The 25649-nt window shown below is 45.1% G+C and overlaps 1 protein-coding gene across 2 annotated transcripts in view; it reads left to right on the plus strand.

Moving 5' to 3' along the window:
• The first annotated feature begins 4624 nt into the window (after positions 1-4624).
• PARP8 (poly(ADP-ribose) polymerase family member 8) overlaps positions 4625-25649 on the plus strand; it is a 202942-nt gene continuing 181917 nt past the window's right edge. The window contains exons 1-3 of one of the 2 annotated variants that reach the window (XM_075541019.1): positions 4625-4774; positions 5365-5466; positions 6422-6476. In XM_075541019.1, the coding sequence (XP_075397134.1) occupies positions 5376-5466; positions 6422-6476 (146 nt within the window). In that variant the 5' untranslated portion in view covers positions 4625-4774; positions 5365-5375. Of the gene's footprint in view, positions 4775-5001; positions 5271-5364; positions 5467-6421; positions 6477-25649 lie in introns of those variants that run through there. The other variant, XM_075541018.1, reaches the window with a different exon arrangement.

Genomic DNA, 25649 nt, shown 5'->3' on the forward strand with positions numbered 1-25649 from the left:
ACTAGGCCTGTCTGGATGTCCGGGTGATGAACAGATCCTGGGACTGGCTCTATTTTTCAGATGCAATCATAAACTCGGTCATGCTCTTTCCCCGCTGTTTCTTGTCTGAGCATGTACAAGGAAGTACATGGGCAAAGGTCAGTAAAAAGTCATGGGTTTGATGACTTTGGAGTTTAGAATCAGCCTAGGGGTCTGATGCCGGCAGATTTAAGCATTTAAGCTAAAATTGTCCTAGACTGTTGAGATCACCCTTCCAGATATCTGCCACTCCCAATGTTTCCCACCACTGGGCTTCTTTTCCTCCTTTTGGACTCTCCATCTCTCAATCCCACTTTGGAGTGGAAGCCCTAACTGCTTTAGTTGGGGTGAAAACTGATCTGACTGCTTCTGGCTGGATGTGAGTTGAAACTCACATTGTTGTGTGGGGAAAGCAGTCAGGGTCTCTCCACAAAGGGATCCATCAAGTGAGCCGTGGTAGAAAGCTGATACCACATTCTCCTTCTTGTATTCCAGCTTCCCTGGTGATCTGCTCAGCAGGCAGATTGAAAAGGGTGGTGAGAAGACAGGACCCTGTTGCACACTTGTCTAGATTTTCAACCAGGCAGTATTTCCTTGTTATGTTGGCCCACCCCTCCCCGACCTCCGCACAGGCTCCACAGCAGCACGAGGAAGTGTTCTGTGCTCTGGAATTCCCATTCTGCTCAGGGCTGGCTACATAGTTGGAAACTTTATGTCGCTCGCTCAACTCTTGGTCTGAGGCTATTTGCTCCATCAGTTCACTCCCCAGTGAGATTTCTGGGCGTGTAACTTCTTTATAGTTTAGAAGGAACTGCTGAAATATTTTAAAGAGAGAGAGAAAAACACACACAAACAGTTCATTGTAATCTATGTTCCACTGTAAATGTGTTAATTAGCCCTTTGGTACCTCAGTTTTCTCTTTTGAAAATATATGGATAATAACAATCACAGCTACTATATGGAGTTGTTGAGGGTATTAAATAAGTGAAAACTTTCAGAACAGTGTCTGCCCTTAATAACTAGTCAATCACCCATTGCAATGTAGGTAGTCCTGACTGAGGTTGGAACTGCCAACCTTTTGGTTAGCAGCCCATGGCTTAACTTAGCATGCCATCAGGGCTCCGTGGTAATTGTTGTCATTACCCACTTCATACTTACTGCCATCAAGTCAATTCCCACCTGTGGTGACAGGAGAGGACAGAGTAGAACTGCCCCTAGGGGTTTCAAAGATGGACTCATCGTGAACCAGCAGGGCCAAGTGTGAGCTGAAACTAAGGGGGTAGATAGTCCTGCATTTCCTCAAGTGAGGCCGGTGGTTTTGAACTGCCAGCCTTTGAGAACTGCACCCAAGTTCCGAAGCGCGATGCTGCCAGGAAGTAGACAGTCCCATGTTGCACCAGGGAAGTTGCTGGTCATTTCCGACCGTGGACCTTGCAGTTAGCAGCCCCGTGTGTAACCACGAGTGCCACAGTTGATCTTCATTCTGTGTTCTCATGATCTTATACTTGTTTAGTTTCTTTGAGCACCGCTGGAGAACTTACATTTTTTCCTCTAATAAATTCTCCTTTGGTTTGGAATTCTCTTTCTAAAGTGGCTGGGCTTTTGGACTCTGCTTTATCATTCAGCATGTAGATGACAATCTTCAATGTACTGTGTCGTGCCACCAGATCCCTCCCGGAATGAATGCTGATTTTCATTGATTTAACAAATGGAAGCGCCTACACAGGCGAATGTGCATGTTTTTCTCCGGATGAGTGTTTAAGGCCTGGAGATTTCACAGATGCATTTAGTTTTAATAAAGGAGGCAGCGTGAGCACAAAGAATCTTCATATTTGAATGAAAGTGGCAGATGGAGCAGGATAGGAGGGAATACCGGATACTGGGAGCGGCCAGAGTTTGGAAGAGTTGTTTTGGCATCGTTTTTATTAGAGAAGCGTGTCCTACAGAAATGTTTGAAAATCACTGTCCCCAACTTGATTCCAGTGCATACCAAGCCTAGCACAGAGCTTCTGATACAGTAAATCTTTAATAGACAGCCTCATCCTTCCTCAAGAAGTGGCTGGTGGGTTTGAAACCTTGACCTTGCAGTTAGCAGTCCAACTTCAAATGGGCCCATTGCTAATTGAGGAGCAAGGTCAGCTTTTCTTTCTGTCTTACTCTTTGACACTTTGAAATACTTATGCGATCCATCACACAGTAAAGGGCATGAATAGGGTAAGGTTATCTTTGTTTAACAAAAACCGAGTAGTCTGTGAAGCTTGAAAAACCAAAAACATAGGACGAATCACAGGAAGACCCAGTTTCTGGAGTGAGAGTAGGAAACCAAGAGGTGGCCGCAGACAGAAAATACTAGTTAGCTTGAAAAATGCTACAGACGTCTTTGTAGTAATGCTTCTCCTTGAGAACGTAAACCTTGGGATCTGGAGAGACAGCTCCAAAAGGATTTCCTGTGAGTTAAAGGATTGTAAGCGCTGCAGGGAAGCAGGAGCCCAGAAGGGAAGAAGGAAGTCAGCACACAGGAGAATCTGGGAGAGAAGGACTCACTCTTGGTAGTCCAGGGCCCACAGCAAGTATTACACCCAGCGAGCCGGGCAGGAACCAGGTGGGGGAGGATTTCAGCAGAGGTCTGGGCAGGAGGTATGCTGTGTTCTGCCTGAGGCTCCACTGCATCAAGGGCTGCAGCGGTCTAGGTAATTCAGAGGAAGGATTCCTTTTATAACTCACAATGGGTATGGATGTCCGAAGCGGTGCAGCAAATCATTTCATAATGTTTCATTTCTGTAAGATGAAGAAATTGACGCAGACGACTTCTTGTTTCCCATTCCCTAGAATCTTAAAAATCCATCAGAGGCGACAGTCATTTGTAAGTCTCCCAAAGAGCAGGTTGCCTTTGTCAGAATCAGAACGGAGCTGATTAAGGGACTGAGCCAGTCTGACAACTTTTGGCTACTTGGGCTTATAAGGAAGCTGATTAGAAAAGGGGTGTCCACCAAGGAAAGGCTGCAGGACATGACTATTCATTCACCAAGCGAACAGTTGAGCCTCCCTCCGGTGTTCCCATGGCGGGGTTCCAGTTGGGCCACAAGGTGCAGCCCCCAACGATTCCTCTGGAGAAAGATGAGGCTTTTTGCTTCTGTCAATATTCCATAGCCTCGGAAATCCAGAGGCAGTTCTAATCTGCCTATAGTGCTGCTTTGAGTCAGGATTGACTCATCGGCAGTCACTCTCCTCTAACCCAGAGGAGCACTGGAGACACCATGGGTAAACGCTTGGCTAACTGAAAAGACAGTGGTTCAAACTGACCAGGTGATCCATGGGAAAAAAGACCGGCAACCTGCTTCCATAAAGGTTACAGTTTAGAACACCTGGTAAAAAACGCCTGACCTACTATCAGGGAGTTGATTCTAACCCTTAGGATCCTGCAGGACAGAGTGGAACTGCCCCCCACGGTTCCTGAGACTGTAACTCTTTGCAAAAGCCAAACTCACTAACATCCTGTTGGTGGGAGGGATCCTGCAGGAAAGAGCACAACTGCTCTGTGCATCGCTGAGAATGTAACTGTTTCCAGGCCAGTAGAGAGCCCCAGCTGCTTCCGGCAGAACTGGGGTGGTTTTCAAACCGCTGACCTTGCACTTAGCAGCCCAATGTTTAAATCACTTACACGACCCCTCTCAAACTTCTCTAGAAAACCACGTAGGGTAGTATTGTCATCTGTGGTGTTACTATGAGTTGGAATCGACTCCACAGCACACACTGCACTCTGGAGAAACCGTGAACAAGAGAAGTAGGGATGAAAGGGCTGTTCAGGAAGCACTGTGGCCGGCACTTGGCAAAAGAGAGGTGGTGCAATGGCTACATCAGGCCCAGATGTGTTTAGGCAAAACTGACCCTGAAGATTGGGATAATATTTCTAAACGAGACAACAAAAGTGTCGCAGCATGCCCTTGGCTGACAATGGGGTGGCTTTTAAAAGCCAGACCCGTAGACATCTCTCTTAGAGGAAGACGCTGGCGAGCGCCAGTTGATTCCACCAATTCTTCAGGGACAGAAATATGGAGGAGGGAAGAGCTGGTGAGCTTGGGGATGTCAAGGAAGTCCCTTCACAGAAGCTTCCTTTCATAAAAGAGACCTCAAAGGGGCTGAACTGCTTCCATCCAGGGAAAAAAACTCTCAGGCATTGAAGGGCAGGAGAGTGCATGCTGGTAGAAGTTCATGGCTTTTTCCATCCTGCCTCCTGGGGCAACAAGGAAAGACTTGTTCATTTTATACAATTATTTATTTATTTTTCAAAGATTTTTCTTTACCCCGTTCTCTCCCCTCCCAAGAACTTCGGTTTGGGTTTCCCATATGACTCATATAATTCCTTTTGAAAGAGGAGTCGAATTCATGTGAGTGATGAGTGAGGTAGGTGTGTGTGCGTGTGCGTGTGCGTGTGTGTGTGTGTGTGTAAGAGGGCGGCTAGGCGCCCCAGGGAGGCTTCACTACCTGTTTTCCCCCTTGCGGGCCTCCGCCCCCCCCCCCCCCTTTCCAAGGAAGTCAGTGGGTGGGGAAATACAGCCTGCCTGGGGGACATCAAGCCAAAAAATATATATATCCCAAACTCACTGCCATCAAGTCCATTCGGACTCCGGGCGACCCTACAGGACAGAACACAACTGCCCCACAGGCTTTCTCAGGCTGTGCATCTCTCCGGAAGCAGCCCGCCACATCTTTTTCTCCGTAGCGCGGCGGGTGTGCTTGAACCAGGGCCCTTTCGGTGAGCCGCCCAGGGCCCTTAAGCCGAGGATGGCCGCTACTCTTCCAGCCAGGCGCGTCCCAGGCGGGGCTGGGTGACCGGCCGAGCCCGAGCGGCGGGCGCGGCGGGGTCTGCGGCGGGCGGCGCTGCAGCAGCCTGGGCCCCGGGCCGCTCGCGCGGGCGTGCAAGGCCGGCGTGCGGGCCGCGAGGGGTGTGCGCGCGTGAGCCCGAGCGGGGCTCGCCCCTCCCCGGCGCCCGCCGCCCCGCCGGGGGCCGCTCTCGGGCCGTCCCCAGCCCCGCCGGCCCCCCGCGGCCGTTGGTCCGGGCGGGGGAGGGCGAAAGTGAGCCTCGGTGTCATCAGCATCCATTGTCGGGAGGGGAGGCAACTGGAATCCGGCCGCGGCAGCTGGGCGCTCACATCTGGGAATGCCAAGCCGACCTGCCCCCCCGCCGCCGCCTCTCGCGGCCGGGATCCCTTCGGAAAGCACTTCAGCGTCTGCCCCTGCCTCGGCCAGAGGTTGCCTTTTTAAAACGGAGTATTTACGAAAGCTGGAAGCGTGCGAGGAGCGGGGGGTGGGGTGCGGTGGCAATAGCGGCTGCTTCTTTTCCAGGGATTTATTTCATGGGGATGTGTTCACGGCAAGAGCGAATTCAGAAGGATATCGACGTCGTGACCCAGAAGTCCAGAGCCGAGAAGGACTGCCTGTTTGCAGGTGAGTTCTCGCCGCCGACCCAGAGCCCGCTTCCGCGGCCCGCCCGCGCTCCCCGACCGCGACGCGTGTGGCTGGGGCAGGCGGGTGGCACGTCCCCAGGCCGGGCTTCTTTGGGCAACTGCTGCTGCAGCGACAGCAGGAGCGCCCAGGAGGAGGGGGCTCCAGCCTCGCCTCCCCGCCCCCCACCCGCCAGCCCGGGCAGCCACCGGGTTCCGGGCCCCGGGCGGGGTGCCCCGCGCGTGCGGGGGGGGGGTCTCCAGGGACCAGCAGTGCAGGAACCATTCCGGATCCCCCCGCAGCGGCGGGGAGCGTCCGAGCCAGTGGCCCGGTCTCCCGGTGCCCAGCGGCAGTGGCCGAGCCGGGCGGGCTGGAGCGAGGGGTTTGCGCACCGGGCTGAGCGGCGGCGGGGACCGGAGCCCGCGGCTTTGCGCTGCGCTGGCCGCCTGCGCCCGGCGCCCGCGAGGCCCCCGGGCGAGAGCGCTGCGCCAGCCCCGGCCCGTGCGCCTCCCCGCAGCCCGGCCGCGGCCAGGGAAGGGATTCCCGGGGCTTCCGAGGAGCTCTGCGCCCTTTCCTGGGGGGGTCGCCTTGCGTCCATTTTGCTCCCGGGGGAGAAGGATCGGATCTTGTAGTTGTCATCCCGAGCCTGGCGGGGGCCGCTTCCGGCCGCCCGGACTGGGAAATTCCCGCCGTTGCCATGGCACCCGGCACTTGTTGCGGGGGGCGAGGGGGGGCTCCCGGGTCTTAGGCCGGGGCGTGCCTTCCTCCCTCCGGAGAGGCCGCGAGAGGGGACCGCGAGGCTCCCGGGCCCCTTGCCACGTCCCCGCCAGGCCTTCCTTTGGTTCTTTGACAAATAAAACAATACAGAAACAAGCAAGACCCGGAGGACCCCAATCTTGAGCCGAGTTAAAGACATCTACTCAAGGAGGCGAGATTTTAACTGGACTTTCTGTTTCAGATTTCAGGTACTCCGACTCCACCTTTACTTTCACCTACGTCGGCGGCCCCAAAAGGTATTGCTGAGCGTAGAGTTGCTTCATTTCCTGTGCACACACTTGCTTGTGTTTTCCTTTGTTCTTAGGACGGTCCGCTTTCTGGTATTTGCTGTTGTGGTGGTTGGTGTTGCTGTTTCGTCCGGTCCCAGCTCTCTGGGCTTTTAATAGCGGAGGGAAAATATGGTTGATTGCGTGTTTGTAAAACCATGGTGCAAGCAGTGAGCAGGGCTCTTGCAGGCTGGATGTTGCCGTGTTGTACTACGGTAGTAGTTTGTCTGGGAAGACGTTTTGTGGGTGCAAAGCGGGGTTACTGGGTATGAAGTGAAATGCATGAAGGCGCTCAGAAGTCACAAAGCAGTTTGATGTCTTGGCGAATTGAGGCTGCCGAAGGTTGACCTGGAGAAACACAGTTGCCCAGTTCTCAGGGATTTTTATTTAGGGAGTGGTATGTTGGTCTTCACATTTGGCTGCAGGAAAGAATTTGGAGCGGTCTCTGTGGCTGGGAGTGTGTGGTGGCACTTCTCTCTTTGGGGGAAAAAGGAGAGATGCATATTTTGTTATTAAATTACTAACAGGTTGAAAGAATCCCCAGTCCAATTCTGTGTTCAGGAAACTGAGTTAAAATGAAAGACAGCCATTCAAATGTGCCTCTTGGTTTTATAAGTGATCAGGTAGGATTTTCTCCCCTGTAGCCCTTTGTGGGGGACACGGTAGTTTCAAAGATCAGTGACCACTTTAGAGGCCCGTCAAAGACACATCCTCTGACCAGCACTGCTGTTAGGACTCAACTTCTGATGCTTGCTCACATTGCAAAATATCTCAGAGCTAATGGCAACACTTAAGAATATATAAGCTTCAAAAGTAGCTTTCTTCTGTAAAAACCATTTTTAAAAAACTTGCAGTTTAGGTGAACCTTTAAAGCACATTGACTTGTGTTGCACTCTGCTTTCTCTCAAACAAATTTTACAAAAAACAGAAACTCAAACTGGAGAACCAGTGTGAGGATGGCTTAGGGCTGGGCAGAGTTCTTTGGGCATCAGGGCGCTGGGGGGTAAAATCCGCTCGACAGCCAATAACAAACAACATAGATACCGTATATGTACTTGTACATGTAGCCCTTATACCCCAGAATTGGCTTACTGGTTTGCCTTAAGAGTTGAGAGCTGAACAGTGAACCACGACACTTACATTAGTGTGTACTTTTTGGGGTCAGAATAAAATTAAGTATGTTTTCATTTCCTTTAGCACCTTTTTTTAACCCAATTAAATTAGAGAAGAGTCAATGAAATTAATGCTGTGTTTATGTTTACTATCCTCTTGTAACATTTTAAGTTATGATATGCTACTCATAAAGTGGTCCATTGAGATTATTCTCCACACAGGTTTACGTGCTCAAATGGTCTGGGTTGCAGGTGTCGCAGTTCCATCAGGGGCAGGTGTAGGGTCAGGGAAAGCAAACCTTGTGTAGGCTTTTTAACAACCTAACTTTCTGGTTTAAGATATAATACCTGAGAGTTCTTTCAGCATCTGTTTACTTTTGCAAAGAGGGGCTTGAGTCATTTCACACAAACGGTAACATCTGCTGGGTATTGCACTAAGATTCTTTGTCAGCACATCCTTGCAATAGTGTTAATGCAGCAAGACTTTAGGCAATACGGCCTCCAGGAGCACAACCCAGTGTTGGAATGCAGAAATACCTAGTTAAGATAACATCACTTTTCACTGTAGGAACAAGTATCAGGGAAGTACCGAGGCATTCTGAAAGTCAGACATGCTTCCCTTTCTCTGTCATCCTATCACAGGGATGGGATTTGCTTTCGTTCCTGGTTTAAATCCGTGGGACTTGTAGATCTCATGTGGAACAGTATGTAAAAGGAGAGACAACTGGTCCAATAGCTAGTGTGATTGTTTGTCTTTTCAAAAGGAAAGGTTTTGTAAAGTAAAGCTTGGTAAGTAAAGGTGTAAACTCACTGCCATCAAGTGGATGCTGACTCATAGCGACCCTATCGTACAGGGTAGAATTGCCTCTCTGAGTTTTCGAGACTAACTCCTTCCGGGGTTGAAAGTCCTATCTTGCTGAGAATGCCTGGTGGTTTCCAACTGCTGACTGCAGCTATCTGCCAGCTTGTAACCCACCCCACCAGGCCTCCTCTAGTAAAAAGGTGCAGTAAAGCTTGATAAGCCTTTTAGGGTTTTGCAGCTCACGGTAGAGAAAACATTCCTGAAAGAGAAAATAAATATGTATATATGCATGTACATTGTTTCCTTAACCTATAGTGGAGTAGGATATTTATTACTCATATTCCATTCTCACGTGCTAGTCACATATTTAAAATAACAATTCTCTGTTTGATTTAATATGCCTATCAGCTCATAATACTCACTTGATAGTGTCATTTCAGGTAAAATAGGCTCACTTTACCATTTAAAGGAAGTGAGTCCAATGGAGAGAGCGCGTAATTACCTTGAAATATATTTAATTACCATTTCAGCTATACCATTTAGAACATATTTTGAGAATAATTTTCAATTCAATTTGTAGATCAAACTTAATGTACCATTTCCTTCCTGACGCTTCAAGAATGAGTTATATTTTGTTCTGAAGACAAAGGTAGTTGTATATGCTGCTTGGTAAAAACATACATAGCATTAAAATGTATGTATCTATATATCTATAGCTATATATATGAATACTTACTGAGCTGTAAATTATCTAAGGGTATAATTTTTTTCATATGTACACTTCCTATGTTTCTGTGAACGAGAGGAAATGTCAAGAGTGTTTTTGCCAGGGCTGGCCAGTGGTATTGTGAATCGGCCTTTTATTTTGAGGTCCTCAGCGGGACAAAGGGCTTGCTAGTCTAGGCAGCTGCTCTTCTGTCTTGAAATACAGAGGCCTCAGGTGAGGAATGAGGGGAATGAGTTCGCACATGGAATACTGAGAGCCCTGCATGTTTCCCTCAGACGCAGTCTCAGGGAATTATTATGTTCCTCATTAGGGATGTTGAGACAGAGCACTCAGTTAAGAGATGGAGTTGCCCCATAAGCCTTGTTTTTTTCCCCACATGCCTGAGACCTAACTCTTGCTTGCCTTTTGTGTTCCCAACCTCTGAGAGCAAGACGATACTTTTCAAACATCACAAATAATGTTGCTTCGTAATTGAGAGTTGTCGGCTTTAAGTCTGTCTTAATGAACTAGACAAACTTTGAATGCCTTAGTAGTGTTAACCATGATTAGTTTTATTATCTATTATTAATAACACTCACAGATGCCTGAAAAGGTAGGACATATATGTGTAATTGTTAGGTGTCAAATCACTTTTGCCTGATAATCATCCTATGTCCAATAGCATGGCACTCTGTCAGGTCGTCCTGTGCCGTTCTCCCATTGGTGGGTATGCTTGAATCCATTGCTGCAGCCACTGTGTCAGTCCATCTATTGCAAGGTTCCTCAGACCCTCTGCTTTACCAAGCACGATGTCCTTTTGCAGGAAAGATTAATTCAGGCCATCACTGATGTTCAGAACACCCCTGTTACCATAGGCTCTTAACCTACCAATTTCGGAGATGTGTCACTAATTCTAAACCTGGGTCCTCAAATTGTACACATGCTGAAGTTATTCTTTCCATAAACTTTATTATTTCATTACTCCCTACTGAGGTTATTAGTAGTAAACTTATTAGAACAATAAAAAATAGAAGAAGAGTCTGCCTTTGGATTCTCTATCTCCCTTGGAGTCCGACTTGGCACTTGGGAGAAAACTGGTGGTGTAGGCTGCGGGGTACTGGGAGGTGAGAGGAAAGCTGACTGGAGTGCCTGGGGCGAGTGGTTAACAAAGACAAGGAATGAGCAAGGAGAGTCCAGGGGGCCTGGTAACAGATTGCTCTGTGATTCCCAGACTGGGAGCTCTCAACAGGGAGAGTACTGCGAACCTATAACTCTGAGGATTTAAAAATACAGAAATACAAAGAGCTTTTGTTTAAAAAAAAAAAAACAGCAAGAAAGCCAAACCGAAACCACATGATTCCTCCATCTTCTCTTAATGTATAGAATATTCCTTTAGCGTTTGTGATGGTTTTGAACTGTTAACCTCGCACATCGCAGCTCAATATGTAACCACTGGGCCACCAGAGCCCCGTGCATATAGGATGCATACATATATTTCATATACTATTGAAGTAGGATGAAGGTATTTCATGTATTACTGAAATAGGATACATATTTTTCACACATTTATGCTTTTCCGAGGATTAACTCACCCTGTTTGAGACTTAACGCTTTCATTCAAGAATAATAATGTTGCTTTACCATCTTTCCTTTACATATGATATGAAAATACAGAAATGTTTATTAATTTGAGAGCTTTCCAACCAGGCAGTGTAACGACATGCTTTCTTATTTAACCTTTCACAGAATGCTCAGTGTTACCTGCATAAGATATTTGGTAGGTGCTGTTGTCTGACGCATGGAGACCAGTGTACAACTGCGTGAAGACCACCTGGCTTTGTGCCATCCTCAACATAGATTGCCACTCTCCACCTAGGTCCTGACTCGTGACCTGACAATTTGTCCTACTGTGGTGGCTTTGCGTTTCAGTGATGTTGGAAGCTATGCTGCTAATATTGGAAACAGCAGCTGGGTCACTCAGGGTGGACAGATTTCAGTGGGTTTGTAGACTGAGATTAGAAAGAGGGATCTGGTAAGCTGTTTCTGTGCGGGGAAAGGGCCATAGCAGCATATGCACACCCATTGTTGTATGAGTAGGCACTATTCTGTCATGGGTAGATAGGCATGCTTTAAAATATGCTCCCTTGTGTTAGGGCAGCGGTTCTCAACCTGTGGCTCATGACCCCTTTGGGGGGGTCAAATGACCCTTTCACAGAGGTCACCCAATTCGGAAGAGTAGGAAAATTACAGTTATGAAGTAGCAATGAAAATAATTTCACGGTTGGGGAGGGACTGTATGAAAGGGTTGTGACATTAGGAAGGTTGAGAACCACTGTCTTAGGGGTCCTGTCTCAGCATCAAATACACCAATCATAACGGTACTCTATAGAGGTCCTCCATTCCTTCCTGTGCCTTTGCCTGCACTCCCTGGAGCACTAATAGCCCTCAGAGCTACCCTCTTACATGTCTCCCTACTTCACAGTTGGTCAGCTCTCTTCACTGCGACCTGGGCTAAGCGGAATTCCCCGGAGATGCCTTCCTTGGTGTGATCCTTACACTTGTCACACTAGATTGCCTTTTCCTGTTTGCTAGCCCATCTGTTTGATTGTGAGCCACTTAGACATATAAACCCTGGCCTACTCATTGCTGTTTTGCCAGCCCCTAGCACACTGCCTGGTGCTGTCCAATCCACTTAGACTCCTCACAACCGAATAGGACAGGGTCGAGCTTCCCCGTGGGCGTCCTCGAAGGAAGCAGGAGGGGAGCACTCCTTCTTTGTTCCTGCAGAGTTGCTGGTGGGTTCAAACCATCAACCTTTCATTTTGCCACCCAGGACTGAGGGGTCTTACGACCCGTACTCCTAGTACTGCCTGTTGTTGTCGTCAGGTACCTTCTAATAGGTTCTGACTTAAGTGACCGTGTGGTAAACAGAATGGAACGCCGCCCTGCCATCACCTCACAACTGTTTTCAGGTTGGAGCGCCTTGATGCAGCCACCGTGTCAGTCCTCCTTGTCGAAGGTCCCTCCTTTTCAATACCCCTCTAGTGAGCTTGATGTTCTACTCCAGGAACTGGTCTCTTTTTTTTTTTCCAGATGGAATTAATTTAAAAAAATATTTTATTGTTTTTTGGTTAGTGTTTACATAGCAAATTAGGTTCCCATTTCTATGCATATTGTTCAATGCCGTTGGCTACACTTTCCACATTATATCAGCGTTCTTCTTTCCTCTTTTAAAATTGTTTTCTTGATGTAGTATTCACATATCATACACTTCCATGGTTATTTCAATTTTAAAATGAATTGTATGTACATAATCATGTCGGTTCTAGTGTTCCCTCTCCCTCCTGCATTCATTGTTTGCTCCCCCAAACGCCTCACCCTCCTTCTCTGTCCCCCAACTCCCACATCCCCGATGAACTCCTGCATCAGTTGTTATCTCTATGAATCTAGTCCTTCTCTATCTCACCAACTAGGAAACTCAACAGGAACAATAAAAACCAAAAACTAAGGTGGCAAGCTATAAGATAAACACAGGGAGGTGGGACGGGGGAGAGGAGCTGACACCAAGGGCTCAAATAGAAAGAAAATGTTTAGAAAATATTGATGGCAACATATGCACAAATATGCTTGATACATTTGATGTATGGATTGTTATAAGAGCTGTAAGAGCTACCAATAAAATAATCCTAAAAAATAATATAAGGATAAAAATGCAAATAAAGAGTACAAAAGACGGGACCACCTTCGATATTTTAAAATCTAGGGAAGAATTTTTTCTTATGGAACCAGCAAGAAATACTTGAGCCTAGAACAAATTCAGCTTGGGTCAAGAGGGAGGTCATGTGACTCAAACGTCAAACCATACCGTGTTCGATCCACCAAAATCATGTTTGCAGTCATCTTTGGTAGTAAAAGTGCTCTGATCCTTTGCCTGTGGCTAGAAGGGATCTGCCAGAGGCTTAATCTTAACTAGACACTCTGCAGATGGGTTTTGGGCTTTCACTGTTCTCCATAGCCTTTCACAAATTGGGTGTTCACAATTTAAGCTCTGATACTTTTCCCTTTGTCATATTTGGATTTTGTTATTGTCATCTTTGGATCACACAGGCTGGTATGCTTTTTTCATATAGACCAAGTTGAATCCTCACTTAGATGATTGCTTATTTGAATATAAGCCTTTAAAATCTCAGACACCATTCCAGTTGATAGCCAGGCACCATCTACTTTCTTCACCACACTTTGTTGTAGCACCCTTATAGTCAATCATTATTTCATGAAGATGAGTATGTAGCAGGGCCATATTGCCAGAACTGTTCTGGGATTGGGGCTAGAGTTAAGTGGGAGCCCAGAATCCATCTGCTTACCCACAGGTTATGCATGACTTTGGTTTACTAGGTTATGCAGGCTTTGGTTTACTTTGGCCATTGTATTATGACAAAAACAAAACCCTACACGACCAACCACAACAGCAATAAAACCAACCAACCAATCAACCAACCAACCAACCAACCAACCAACCAACCAACCAAACAAACAAACAAAAACAAAAGGCAGGAAAACACCCTCCAAAACAACAAAGTAAAACATTGTCAATCACCCCCCTGGGGTATGTGGTGATTGCATTAATAACATCAGCAGCTTTTCCATTGACACAGTATTAGTATTCAGTATCAGTTCTTTCAAGTGCAGATCCCTGCCCAGCAGATCCAAACCTGTCATATCAATGCAAGGGGAGCATTGAGGCACTAAATGCATGGTAATTCTGGGTCCCTTTCCATTGGATGCCCAACAAACCAGGGCTTCCACCCAAAGTCCAGTGACCCCCACTTCCACAGCCCTGGGGAGGCCCATCTCAGACAACATGTCCAAAGTACATGAGATGAAGTCTTACCTAATTCTTGCTTCTAAAGCACATTCTCTCTGTACTTCTTTCAAGACAGATTTTTTTATTGGCATTCCATGTTACTTTTACTATTCTTCAAAAAGGCCATAATGTGAATGCATCGATTCTTTGGCATAAACAATATAATGCTTGAATAAAATATGTGCTAAATGAACTACTGAAAGGACGGTTACAAATCTGGTAGGTGAGAGGCAATTTGCTAACCCAGTGACTAGGAATAGAGAAACTCACCGGATCCAGTGATGCCACTTGCGGTGTAATTTCATGTTAATCCAGGATGACAAATGGCCTAGCAAAGCCAGAGCACTGTTCTCGGGCCACACGCTCAAATGCTTCCAGGGGAGAGACAATGCAGTTGTTTGGGATCATAGGGAATTATGGGAACTTTGGCACATTGCAGGGTTTGCATTCAGAAAAGCATTAAATTCACTTCGAAAAGTCAATAGCATTCTGATGCCCAAGCCAACTTTCTGGGGTCCCAGGTCCACCTGGGCTCCTCTCTAAATTGCTAACTCATGGGGTGCTGTGGGAAGACATAATCTCCTTCAGGAACAAAGTGTATTTGCTTTCTTTTGACTTTGTTACAATGAGGGTTGTGTGTGTGTGTATTTGTGAGAGAAGGGATGTGGGAGCGTAGAAGTAGTTCCATAACGCAGGAGAGATTTATTCCTTTTCATTACGAAGGAGACGTATGTAGATCTTAGAAATGCACTTCTTTTGAAGCCATCAAGGACTCCTTAGAGTGGTTTTTTGTTTCTTACCTTCAAAGATTTATATTTGCCTCTTGGCCATGGGGACTTGGTCGGCATAACGATGTGAGAATAGCTGTTGTCCCACATACTGATTTTGTCATAAAGAAAGTTCCCATTTGCGTGGTTAACTTGCAGACGGGACATTCTGCATGCCGAAATCAGTCCTAAAGCAGAGATGTCCTTAGAATTCAGTTGAGCCCTCTTGCATAACCCAGAGTAAAAACCCCAAATTTACCAAATGTCAGGTATTGTTGCTGTTATACAATGTACGCGTCTCAGAAGAAAACACTCATTCTGCAGAAGACAGACTCCCAAAACAGGGCTTATGGGAAAAGGAGAATGGCGTGAAGGACGCTTTGTGTCCTGGGAGCTCTCAGAATCTGCCCTCCGCTGGGGCAGCAGGGCGTGTGGTGAGGGAGACCCGAGAGCTGAGGAAGGAAGGCCTGGGAATTTGTACCCCTTTGTGAAATGACAACTGCTCTCGATCTTCTCTGATCTCAGTATAATTTTCTGGGAATAAAGGTTTCACTGTTTAATGAGTTTTAAAACCACTGACCTAAAATAACCACCAATTTTACACAACTGTAACTTTATTGAAGCTCATATGTTAAAACATATTTAAACTCCATTTATTTCATGGACTGAGGTTAATACTACTAATGATACTTATTGAGCTGGTAACACAATCTCTGCTGTGTTCCTTCCAACGAAGACAAGAAGACAGAAGTGGTATTTTGTCTGCCTTTTTACATTTTTCATGGAAAGAAACAGACTGGGGTAATTTTAGTAACTTATAGCCAGTGAAAAGCAGCCAGGGATATATTTCAGTGTAAGTCAATATTTATGCAAGGCTTCAGGGGCCTTGGTTTAACTGGTGTGACTACAAGAGTTGGGAATGTTTGGGGATAGGGAGGGATTGCTAATGGGGTGTCTGCCAGGAACAATACTGAAAACATACTGGTTTGTACAAGAAGTGGTCAAGCCTAGTGCTAAGTATAAGAAATTGGACAATTATTGTACATTGCCTGTGGAATCCTCATGCAAATATTGAGCTAATTCATTTGCATTCCCCATCATTTTCCCCTGCAACTTTAAAAAAGATCAAATAAGTGGAATTTCATCAATTCTGAAAATATTTCTATAGATTTGATTTGGTGCAGATTTGGTAGTAGATGAATTTATACCTTAAGTTAGCTGCCACTGGCTTAGTATGGAACCTTGGTTGCCAGGCAATTTTACCTTTTCAGTCCCTGCATCTCTGTCTTCTTCCATGCGCCCCAGGAAAGACTAATAAGAGGTGCGCCTCTTTAAAAAATAATACTTGTATTGACGTATCTTGCACATTCCAATATATGCATTCACATACAATTCCGTCGTTCAATCCCTTTGGGTGGGGTTATACAATCATCAGTGCTATCAGCTCCTCCTTTCTCCCCCCGCCCCACCCCCATGCCCTCAGGGAACCTCCTTTTCTGTCACTGCCTCTGAGGGGGTCATCTATCTTGACTTTCACTTACCTAGTGATCTTAAATGTACAGACGAACATATGCAAATCTAGCATAATCAATGAGGTAAAACACGTAAAACCTTACCAGTCAGGGGAAGAAATATTAAAGAACTAGAGTTACGTGGTTCATCAGTGCCATAATGCACCCCGTCTCTATCACACGATCCATGTGGCCCTTCGGAGGGACTGACCGGCATCCTGCAGGTGGAATCTGAGGTCTCCATGGCATCTCTGCCCCTCCCCATTGAATTGGTTGTGGGCTTTTGAACTTCTGATACTTCTTCCTGTCGACACCTCAAGATCACACAGGCCGGTGTGCTTCTTCCATGTGGGCTTTGTTGCTTCCCTACTGGATGGCTTCTTGCTTAACTGTAAGCCTTTAAGACCCCTGACGCTAAAGTTTTTGATAGGTAGGCACCATCAGCTTTCTTTATCACATTTTCTTTTGCACCTATTTTGCAGGGAGGTATCACACAATGCCACATTATTAGAATAAAACCTTTTACTGGGCAAGATTTAAGTAGAGGCCTAAAGTTCATCTGCTTCCTAGTTACATATTTGTGTGTGTGTGTGCATGTATATATTTATATAGTTAGGTAAGCGGGGCCCAGGATAGGTAACCCTGAAAGAAATGGGGACTGGGCTGAGAGTTTTTAACATGTCCACTCTCTTTAACATAGACTTATTCATCTGATCTATGTCATGATGCCTGTTAGATTTGTAATTACCTGTATGTTTTTGTGGTGTTTATCTATACAAGATATTCAGGAGAGGCAACATTAGGAAGACAACGACTGGACCAATGGTTCCTGGGGGGTCTGGGACGGGAGGAAGGGCGGGGAGTGGAGAGCCAATAATGACGGACACAAGAGAATAAAAAGTGTTCTAAAATTGATGACCAGGAGTGTGTAGTTTTTCCTGTCGTCTTTGAGCAATTGAATTGTATCTGAGAGGAATTACTGAAAGGTGAATGCTAGGTAAACGTAACAGTGGGGTGGGGGATGTGCTCTTTATTAATCAGATTTGCCTTCACAGTTTTCTGTCCAATCATATTTGAATGCTGGATACTTCCGCCCTAGTGCTCCAACACGTCCCAAGAACCCACCGTTTCCCCTTTGAAGGAAACTTCCCTACCCAACCTTTTCCTGTCTTAGTGTCACCTCATTGGAGCCAGGCACCAGGATCAAAGAGTCAGATTTCACATGGCCAGTCTTCCTCTTCACTTCTCTTGTTGGCCTCCTGACCTTTCCTTGGAAATCACTGCTGACGTTACCATCCCTCGTGCCAACACGGACCACCTTGACTTTGACCATAAAGCACCCTGTGCATTTCTCACTTCATGAACAGCTTGTGCCCGTTAAGTCCCTTTAGACCCGTGTTCTTTAAGCATAAATATAATCATAATCACAGACAGTTTGGAAGCCTTTAAATGCCTTTGCTGTTTTCTCCACATCAACCTTTCACTTCTGATCTTGGCTTTCTTGGGCCAGCTTCCTCTTCGTGTACGAGTAGCCGTCAAAAATTTGTGGGTCAAATGGAAAGTGACAGAATTTTTCCATGAACTCTTTGAAGCCCCCTTGCGTATTTTACAGGCTTCCAAATACCAGCTTTTACTGTTCTCAAGCCAAGATCCCGTCGGTGTCATTGTAACACTTGATGAAGTCTGGCCTCTTTTTTTCTTTGTACACAGACTGACTTCCTTTACTTCCGGTCTGAATAATATCTTCTCCCTTCCCGAGAGCACTTCTACGGTCTCTGCATGTACAGTTCCCACAATCATGCAGACCTCTCCCTGTCCCTGCTCCACAGCACTTGGCACTGTTAGTGGGAGAGGGCTTTCACAGCTGTTTGAGGTTTGTTGATTGGTTAGCATCTGTTGCACAGCTGGTTTGGCTATAAATCATCACAAAGACCAGTTAGTTTTGCCTTTTCCTTGACCACAAATGGCTTCCTCTTTTGCGATCTGCCATTCCTTAAACTATACAGGGTGTGCTCCTGGGTAGGTTGGAGGGAGCCTAAAGTCCGGGGGGAGCGAGCAGGAGGAGCCAGAGTGGAAGCTGATAAAAGGGATGAGAATCTAAATAGATTGTCCTCCGTCCATTACAGAATAAAACAATAAAGGTCTTGAGTAGACTTTAAACAACAATGGTACCCTACTTTGTGACTGGTGGCTTCTCTACTAAGAGAAGGGTAACCAGTCTTTTGATGTTGAATTTAAGAGGGAGGCAGTCACGAAAACCACTGTGTAGGTCAGTTGGAGAAAACCTGTTAGCTGACTTCCCCCTAAGGGTTTTCTTTCTGGAAACATAGATAGAAAAGACTTTACTAATTAATGACCGGACAAGTGTTTTTATGATTTGTCCATCAAATCTGCAGTTATTCGTGTATTCATTGGAGTTATTTTGCTTAAAAACAAGCACATGCTATTATTAATAATCCCTTATAAAATATTTATTATATCGAAAATTCAGAATGGAGGCAGATGCTCATAATTACGTTTGTTAGGCATTTATATTTAGCTAGGGACAAAGAGGGTATAAAAAGGGTGAAAATTGACAATGAAATGCTGTTGAGCACAGATCTTTGCAAAAGAGAGTTGTTATAAGTCAAGTTTAAAAAGCAATGCGAAAATAAACCAATATTTTGTTCAGTTCCTAGCAGAGTTCTTAGAATACAGTAAATATTTTCAAATATTTCCTAAATGATGGAGTAATACTATTCCTATGTTTTGTGATAGTATTTCCTGAACCATTTAATCAGATGTTGGATTTGTGGCCAAGTATGTTCGGGAAACGTTTAGTTAAACAATATGAGACAGTTTTGATGGCTGGCTTTTTTACAAAGCCTTTTGCATATGATGTGCATTATTCGTATAATTTGTGAGGTGAATGGAGGATTCCGAGTCTTTCAGGCTTAGTTGGCTATCAAACCTGGCAGACTGCAGGAGAGTTGTTTTGTGGAAAATACTGCAGCAAATCCGAGTCTAACTCATTACAAACAATTTCTGGGTAAGCAACAGGATGATAGATAGAAATGGAAATTATTGATTAACCTTGAACCCTGCAGTATTTATTTTCAGTACTTTTTCTAAAAGTTGCTTTTATGATGAGGGAAACTTCAATGAAAAGCACTTGGCATTTCATGCCACTTACTTTGTTTTTTTACAGGAGAGAACGTTTTCTTTGGGGCCTCTCCTTCACTCTTCCTCAGTGGTGGAATCCATTCATGATAAGAACTCCCAACTATTCGTGTTCATCAAAGCCCTGCAGTAGCAGAGGCCGCTTTGGTACAGGCTGAGTCAGCACATAAGGAAGTGTTGGAGCCAGAGCACGGCCCCTGTAGCAGAGGGCTCAGTATGTCCTCTTAAACCCAGTCACTCCGACTGCACGCGGTAGTGCTGCTCAGCGAGTAAGCGATGATGGTGTTTACTTTTGGATTCATGATAAGGGCGATCTGGAATGTATGTAAATGTTTAATTTGTTTGACAAATTCGCTTCAAGAAAAATCGATGAAGGCAGCTATTTACGAAAACCCTTTTCTCCTTGGTCCCAAATGAGAAAGTTAGGGAAAGGTATTAAAGCATTTCCTAGGATTTTTGACCAGGAGCCAGGAAGCCGACTCACTTTATCCGGACAGGTCAGTCATTGGACAGCAGGAAGCTGCATGTTGGTATTGCTAACAAGTGGCTGGAGAGCGGGGCTTGTCTGCAAAGGCACTCGTGAGGACACAGGACGAGGCAGAGAGTTGAAGTGATTCATGTTGATGGCAGACATTTTCCCATATAAATAGTTTCGGTGTTTCAGTTAAACCAGTGGAGCCTGGCCTCTGGCCAGGACTACACTCCATTCTACATGTCTGACTGGAGAAGTTGGTGTGTGCAGTCTTGGCGGGGCGGTTTCCTCTCTGCGACAAGAGCGTTTGTTAGTCTGTGTGTATCTTTGTCACTGAGCTGCCGAAGAACGCGTCTCAGCCATTGACATGTGGGAGATCTAAGCAGCATACTAAACTCTGCTTCTTGGACAAAGCTAGAGGCAGTAATCAGTCCACATCACAAAGCACTGCAGCTAGATGGGCAGCCCCCAAACAAAGGCCCTCCAGCTGAAAAGCAGGCATCATTCGATTATCCATCCAGAATTTGAAATGAATTCTTCTTCGTTAACTAAGAAAAAGTTCGAACACGTCCTTGTAAGCCAATTCCATTTTGTCCTTGGTCCTTTTTGGGACAATCTGTCCTGATGGGAACCCACAGTAGAAGGCTGATTCCCTGAGAATTCCACAGGCGCGATTGAAAGTGGGGCCAAGACAAGTGTTAAACTTACTTTTTTAAAACCAGAGACTTCCTATTACAATTTCCATTATTCTCAATTCTTGATGTCTAATGCTCACAGAATCTTCTCCAACTGTAAGTAATTGGCAGGGAAAAATTTAGTCAGGGCAGTATTTTCATGACAGGTTTTCAAAACAGCAATACTGATGTTTATAGCCTCTGAAGTGCATTTTGGGAAATGTTATATTTGAACTATATTTTTCAATTCAAAAGACAGAATCACCCCAAGATTTCCTGATATGGATATATTTTGACCTATAGAAATATTAACATTTCTTGCATTATGCAGGCATATAAATTTGAATCAAGAAAATATGAATTTAGGCATTTGTTTTTATTAAATAAAGAAGCATCTATGGCTTCACCTATGGTACGGTTTATTTTTGCATCTCACTGATGTTCTGGTCATACATCGCAATTTTATATGAATAGAAATGTGCTATCAAAGTAACTCAAATGTAGATTTGAGTTAAGCAATATGTAATGAGCATTCATGAAATACTAATAACTATTACATTTATATGATTACCCATTTTATAGTCACCATAAAATTATCCATTCATCCAGCCCACTACTTCACGTTGAGTCTCGCTCATAGCCATCCATCCCATAGGAGAGTAGAACTCCCTAGTGTTTCAGAGACTGTCAATCTCTTTTGGGACAGACAGACCCCTCCTTCTCTCTCACAGCACTGGAGGATTTGAATTGCTGACCTTTCAGTTAGCAGCCTAATGCATAAGTCACCAAGCTTCTAGGGGTGGCAGTATTTAATAATGCTGGAAGCCCCTTGCCAAATATAGTTCAACTCACGCTCTCCCATCAAGTTCATGCTGACTCATCTCGACCCGTGCTAGTCTGGGTAGACAAGAGAAACAAATCCACAGATATGTCTAAGGAAGCGCTTCATGTACAAGACCAGTTGACTATTGAGGAAACATCCCAGCCCAATCCAGATCAAGTCTGATATTAGCCCCTATGTCCGATACCAATCTGTAGAGTCTTCTTCAGACTCACAGGACACATGCAATGCCACCAAATGCAGGAAGATCACAGGCCAGTGTGTGGGGCATCTTGTGGCTCCAGTGGCAGTGGAAGCACCTCAGTGCTGGCTGGCAGGGGTCTCCGCGTGACTTCTCTGGTCTGTCTCTCTGTGTCTTCTCCACAGGGATTTCTTGCAGGAAGTGAGGAGAGAGAGAGAGAGAGAGAGAGAGAGAGAGAGAGAGAGAGAGAGAGAGAGAGAGAGTGTTTTCTGCCTCCAGGGAGGAAGACAGGAGTTCCCAGAATTCTCAGGAGAAGGCCATGCCCACACAGAGTCCTTATTGGCTATGACCTGATAGGCTAGACTCTACCCCTTCAGTCTTAATCCTCTCAAATTGACAAACAATTATATAACTCTCACCCGACCCTATAGGACAGGTAGAATTGGTCCTGTGAGTTTCTGAGAGTGTAACTCTGAAAGTCTTATCTGTCTACCATTGATTTTGGTGGTTTTGAACTGCTGACCTTGGAGTTGGCACCCAATGAGTAACATAAAGTACCAATTAGGATACTTTAATTTAATCACCTTACTAAATTTTAGTAGGGAGTGTTAGTGTGGTGGTGCTGTGGTTAATACTTGGCAGCTCACCAGAAGGCTGATGGTTTGAACCCATCACAAAGGCTACATACTACCTCGGAGACCTTCTGTGGCAGTTCTCTGTCCTACAGAACCTGTAGGACAAAGTCTCTGAGTTGGAGCTGACTTGATGACATTGAGGGTTTTTTTGTGGTGTGTCTATGTTTTTCCTTTTCTTTTTTTTCTGGTAGATAGGCAAAGGACATTTTTTAAAAAAATTGCTTTTCTTAAAAAAAATTTTTTTTTAATAAAAAAAAAGTTTTAAGTAATTCTGATACGACATGCCTGGTTTAGTACCGAAGATACAGAGTTCATGAAATGCTTAGTTAATGTAGGTGGGACTAAGTTGAAAGTTTGTAGTCAAGAGGTTTTTTGAGTCTATGAAATTGGGTTGTATGGTTCCAAAATAATGACCATGTTGGTTATGTTACATGACTGTTTTCAACAGCATTATATTATGATGTTGCAGGAAACAGATTGATTTGAATTTCGTTCTAATTAGCCAGTCGAATGGTTTCAGCTTTCTGAGTCTCAATTTTGTCTTCTGTGAAATGGCAGCCATAATTTTTCAGGGCTTCCAGGATGGACACGTATAACGGAGCCTGGAAGGTCACCTTCCGCGCTTCTCTCAAAGATTCTGAGTCCCTAGAAGAAGCTGCTATGCTCACGATCCTGGTTCCTGTAGCTAAAGGCTGCGGACTGAAATCCGCATGGGACAAAAGAACACGGAGTGAGGTCTGGGAGGAACGAGGGCAAGCTCTACTGGTGTCTTCTCCCAGTGCAGCCACACGAACGCGCCTGCATCTCTCAGCACGTGTGTGACACTTCTTGGGAAGCATTGAGGCGGAGAGCCCAGCCGAGTCTGGGGTTTTAATTGGAGTCAGGTAGGTAGGCTTACAGCACCTGTGTGCCTGACCCCACTCCGCAGGCTGCAGCGCTCCAGAGCCAAAACGGGCGTTCACCTTAAGTCATAAATCGTCTAGTCAAACTGCCACTGTGTGGCCCGAGCTCTGCTCTATAAATACACTCTTATCAGGCGAATATGCCCAAGGTTCAGGGTTTATTTCCCAAGAGCTAGCCAAAGGCTAGTCCAGGAAAGAGGTCTTTCTTGGGAATGTGCAGAGTTTCAGCAACTAAGACCTCGTTCATCCTTTCCATGCCACCCACAGCGTGCGTCTGCCTCCGGCTCTGACGGGGGACCATGTCTGTTGCCTTTGATCATGCCACTAGCCCAGCACTAGTCCCCAGGGGCTGGAATGAATGAGCAAGGGGATAAAAGAGATAAAGATCCCTAATATAGGCTAAACAACAAAAAAAAAACCAAACCCAAACACCTCCCAATCAGAAAAGGTAGACTTCCCTTGATTCAAATGGTATTAAATTTGTAAGATGCACTTTGCTGTGTAACAGCTTTTAATTAAAAAAACAAAACAACAACCTACCTTAAAGGTACATGTAAGCCAAACCAAACACATAAACCCTCCAAATACTAGGACCTGTTTAATACTTAAATTTAACTGCATGCTCTTGCTTTCTTCCGTCCAGTGTCACAAAGCCCACGTCCATGTTTTTGTCCTTTTTAGAGCCTACAGACTTTTTAGACTCACTTTTGGCCATTGTTGAATTATTCCAGAATTCCATCGACTATGCCTGCCACCCCCCATGCATGTTCTGTGTTCTCTGGCTTCACACGTGACCCCTTTTGAATAGAGATTTTTTTTTTTACAATGTGTAGAATTCTAGGTTTGGGGTCAGTATTTCTAAATTGGCATAAGCTCTCCCGCCCTGTTAGTTGAGCTGGGCATCACTGAAAACTAACTGGTTTCTCTGGAAAGTTAGCCAAAACTTCTCACCGGCCCTTAGCGGGAGTGCTTCTCTTGATAAACCCCTAATGTGGCCCCAGCCTCACATCTGCTGTGTGGAAATTGTGATGGATTTGGCAGTCTTACTGGTTTCTCTTACACTCGCTGACATCAAGCATTCTTCTCCACGGAGAGAGTCTTATTTTAGGGCTCCTTCATACCATTGCACAACAGGCACATGGCGCGTCCGTCCACTGCGAGTGATTCATGGGGGACAGATGAAGAGAAACGCTCTCTGGAGGCCAAGTGCTCGCTTTTGTCAACAATGACAGATACAAGTTGTAGCTAACTCCTGGGCAGTAGTTATAAAGTTTATTTTGATATATCTTTTAGAGACATAAATAGACTTAAACCAACATTTACTCAACCCTTAAGGTGTTCTTCCTATGAGCTAGGGAAAGACGGTACACCCCATTTCAGATTCAGAATTGCTCACATTGTGGTTCCAAGCAAATTCTCACTCCATGTGAAGGGTATCTAGAAGGTGTTAACAGGACATTATGACTTCATATTATTGATACTCTCGGCCACCTTAGCATTTAAACTTTTCATTAAGGTAATGGTTTGCTCTTGTCCGGTAAGCGTTGTACTTGCTAACCACAAGGTTAGGTGTTCAAACTCACCAGCTGCTCTTTGGGAGAAATTTGTAGCTGACTGCTCCTGTAAACATTTACAGTCTTGGAAACCCTGTTTAGGTTATAGGTTACCATGAGCCAGGATGGACTCTGTAACTGTGGGTTGAGTTTGACAATCCGGATTACTCTGCAGTCACGTAACAGACACGAAAGTTACTCAGACGTTGTGTGAGAGAGAAGGTATCGCTGGATCCAAGGCTCCTTATTATGCCCGCAGCTCCCGTTTCCACCATCACTAAGTCAGTGCACTTCAGTGACATAGCGCTCTCCCTTCTTTCGATATCCTGCAGGTTTTCGATAAACCTCTCTTTTAAAAATTGATTTCTTTTTTGTTTTTCACAAAGGGTTCCATGGGCATTGCTGTGATTGGCAAGTTAGGAAACAGGATGAATGAGACAATTTATAAATTATAAAACCATTTTTATTTCTTAATACTCCTTTGCTCTCTGTTGGTCTGCGTGTCTTTCTCTGCATTTACAATATATAAAATGTGTGCACACATAAAAGTCTATACAGTGTATAGAGCAGCAATTTTTTGCAGCTAACACCTGGAAGAAATTTATCATACAGAAGTATCATTTGACAAACACAAGAGCATTTTTTGTTCCCTTAAAACTTGCTTAAGTGCATTGATCCCAGGCACCTAGTAAGGACAAAAATATTACCATTTCATAAAGTGTTTCACTTTAATATGCCTCAGGTAGATCATTAACCTCAACTCACCATTTTTAAGATTGCTCTTTAAGTGATTTTGAAAGAGATGTGATATGAAAGAGGCCAGGAGAATGATAAAAGCACTTTTAAATTAAGGAAGAAAAATACCCTAAATTCCGATATACTTGGCTTAGATCCAGTTAGAGCTCTTTATAGTTAGTTAGAACCGAGGATATGCCTGATTTTCACAAAATCAATGAATTACCAT

The sequence above is a fragment of the Tenrec ecaudatus genome, chromosome 2 (assembly GCF_050624435.1).
Source record: "Tenrec ecaudatus isolate mTenEca1 chromosome 2, mTenEca1.hap1, whole genome shotgun sequence".
Lineage (NCBI taxonomy): Eukaryota > Metazoa > Chordata > Mammalia > Afrosoricida > Tenrecidae > Tenrec > Tenrec ecaudatus.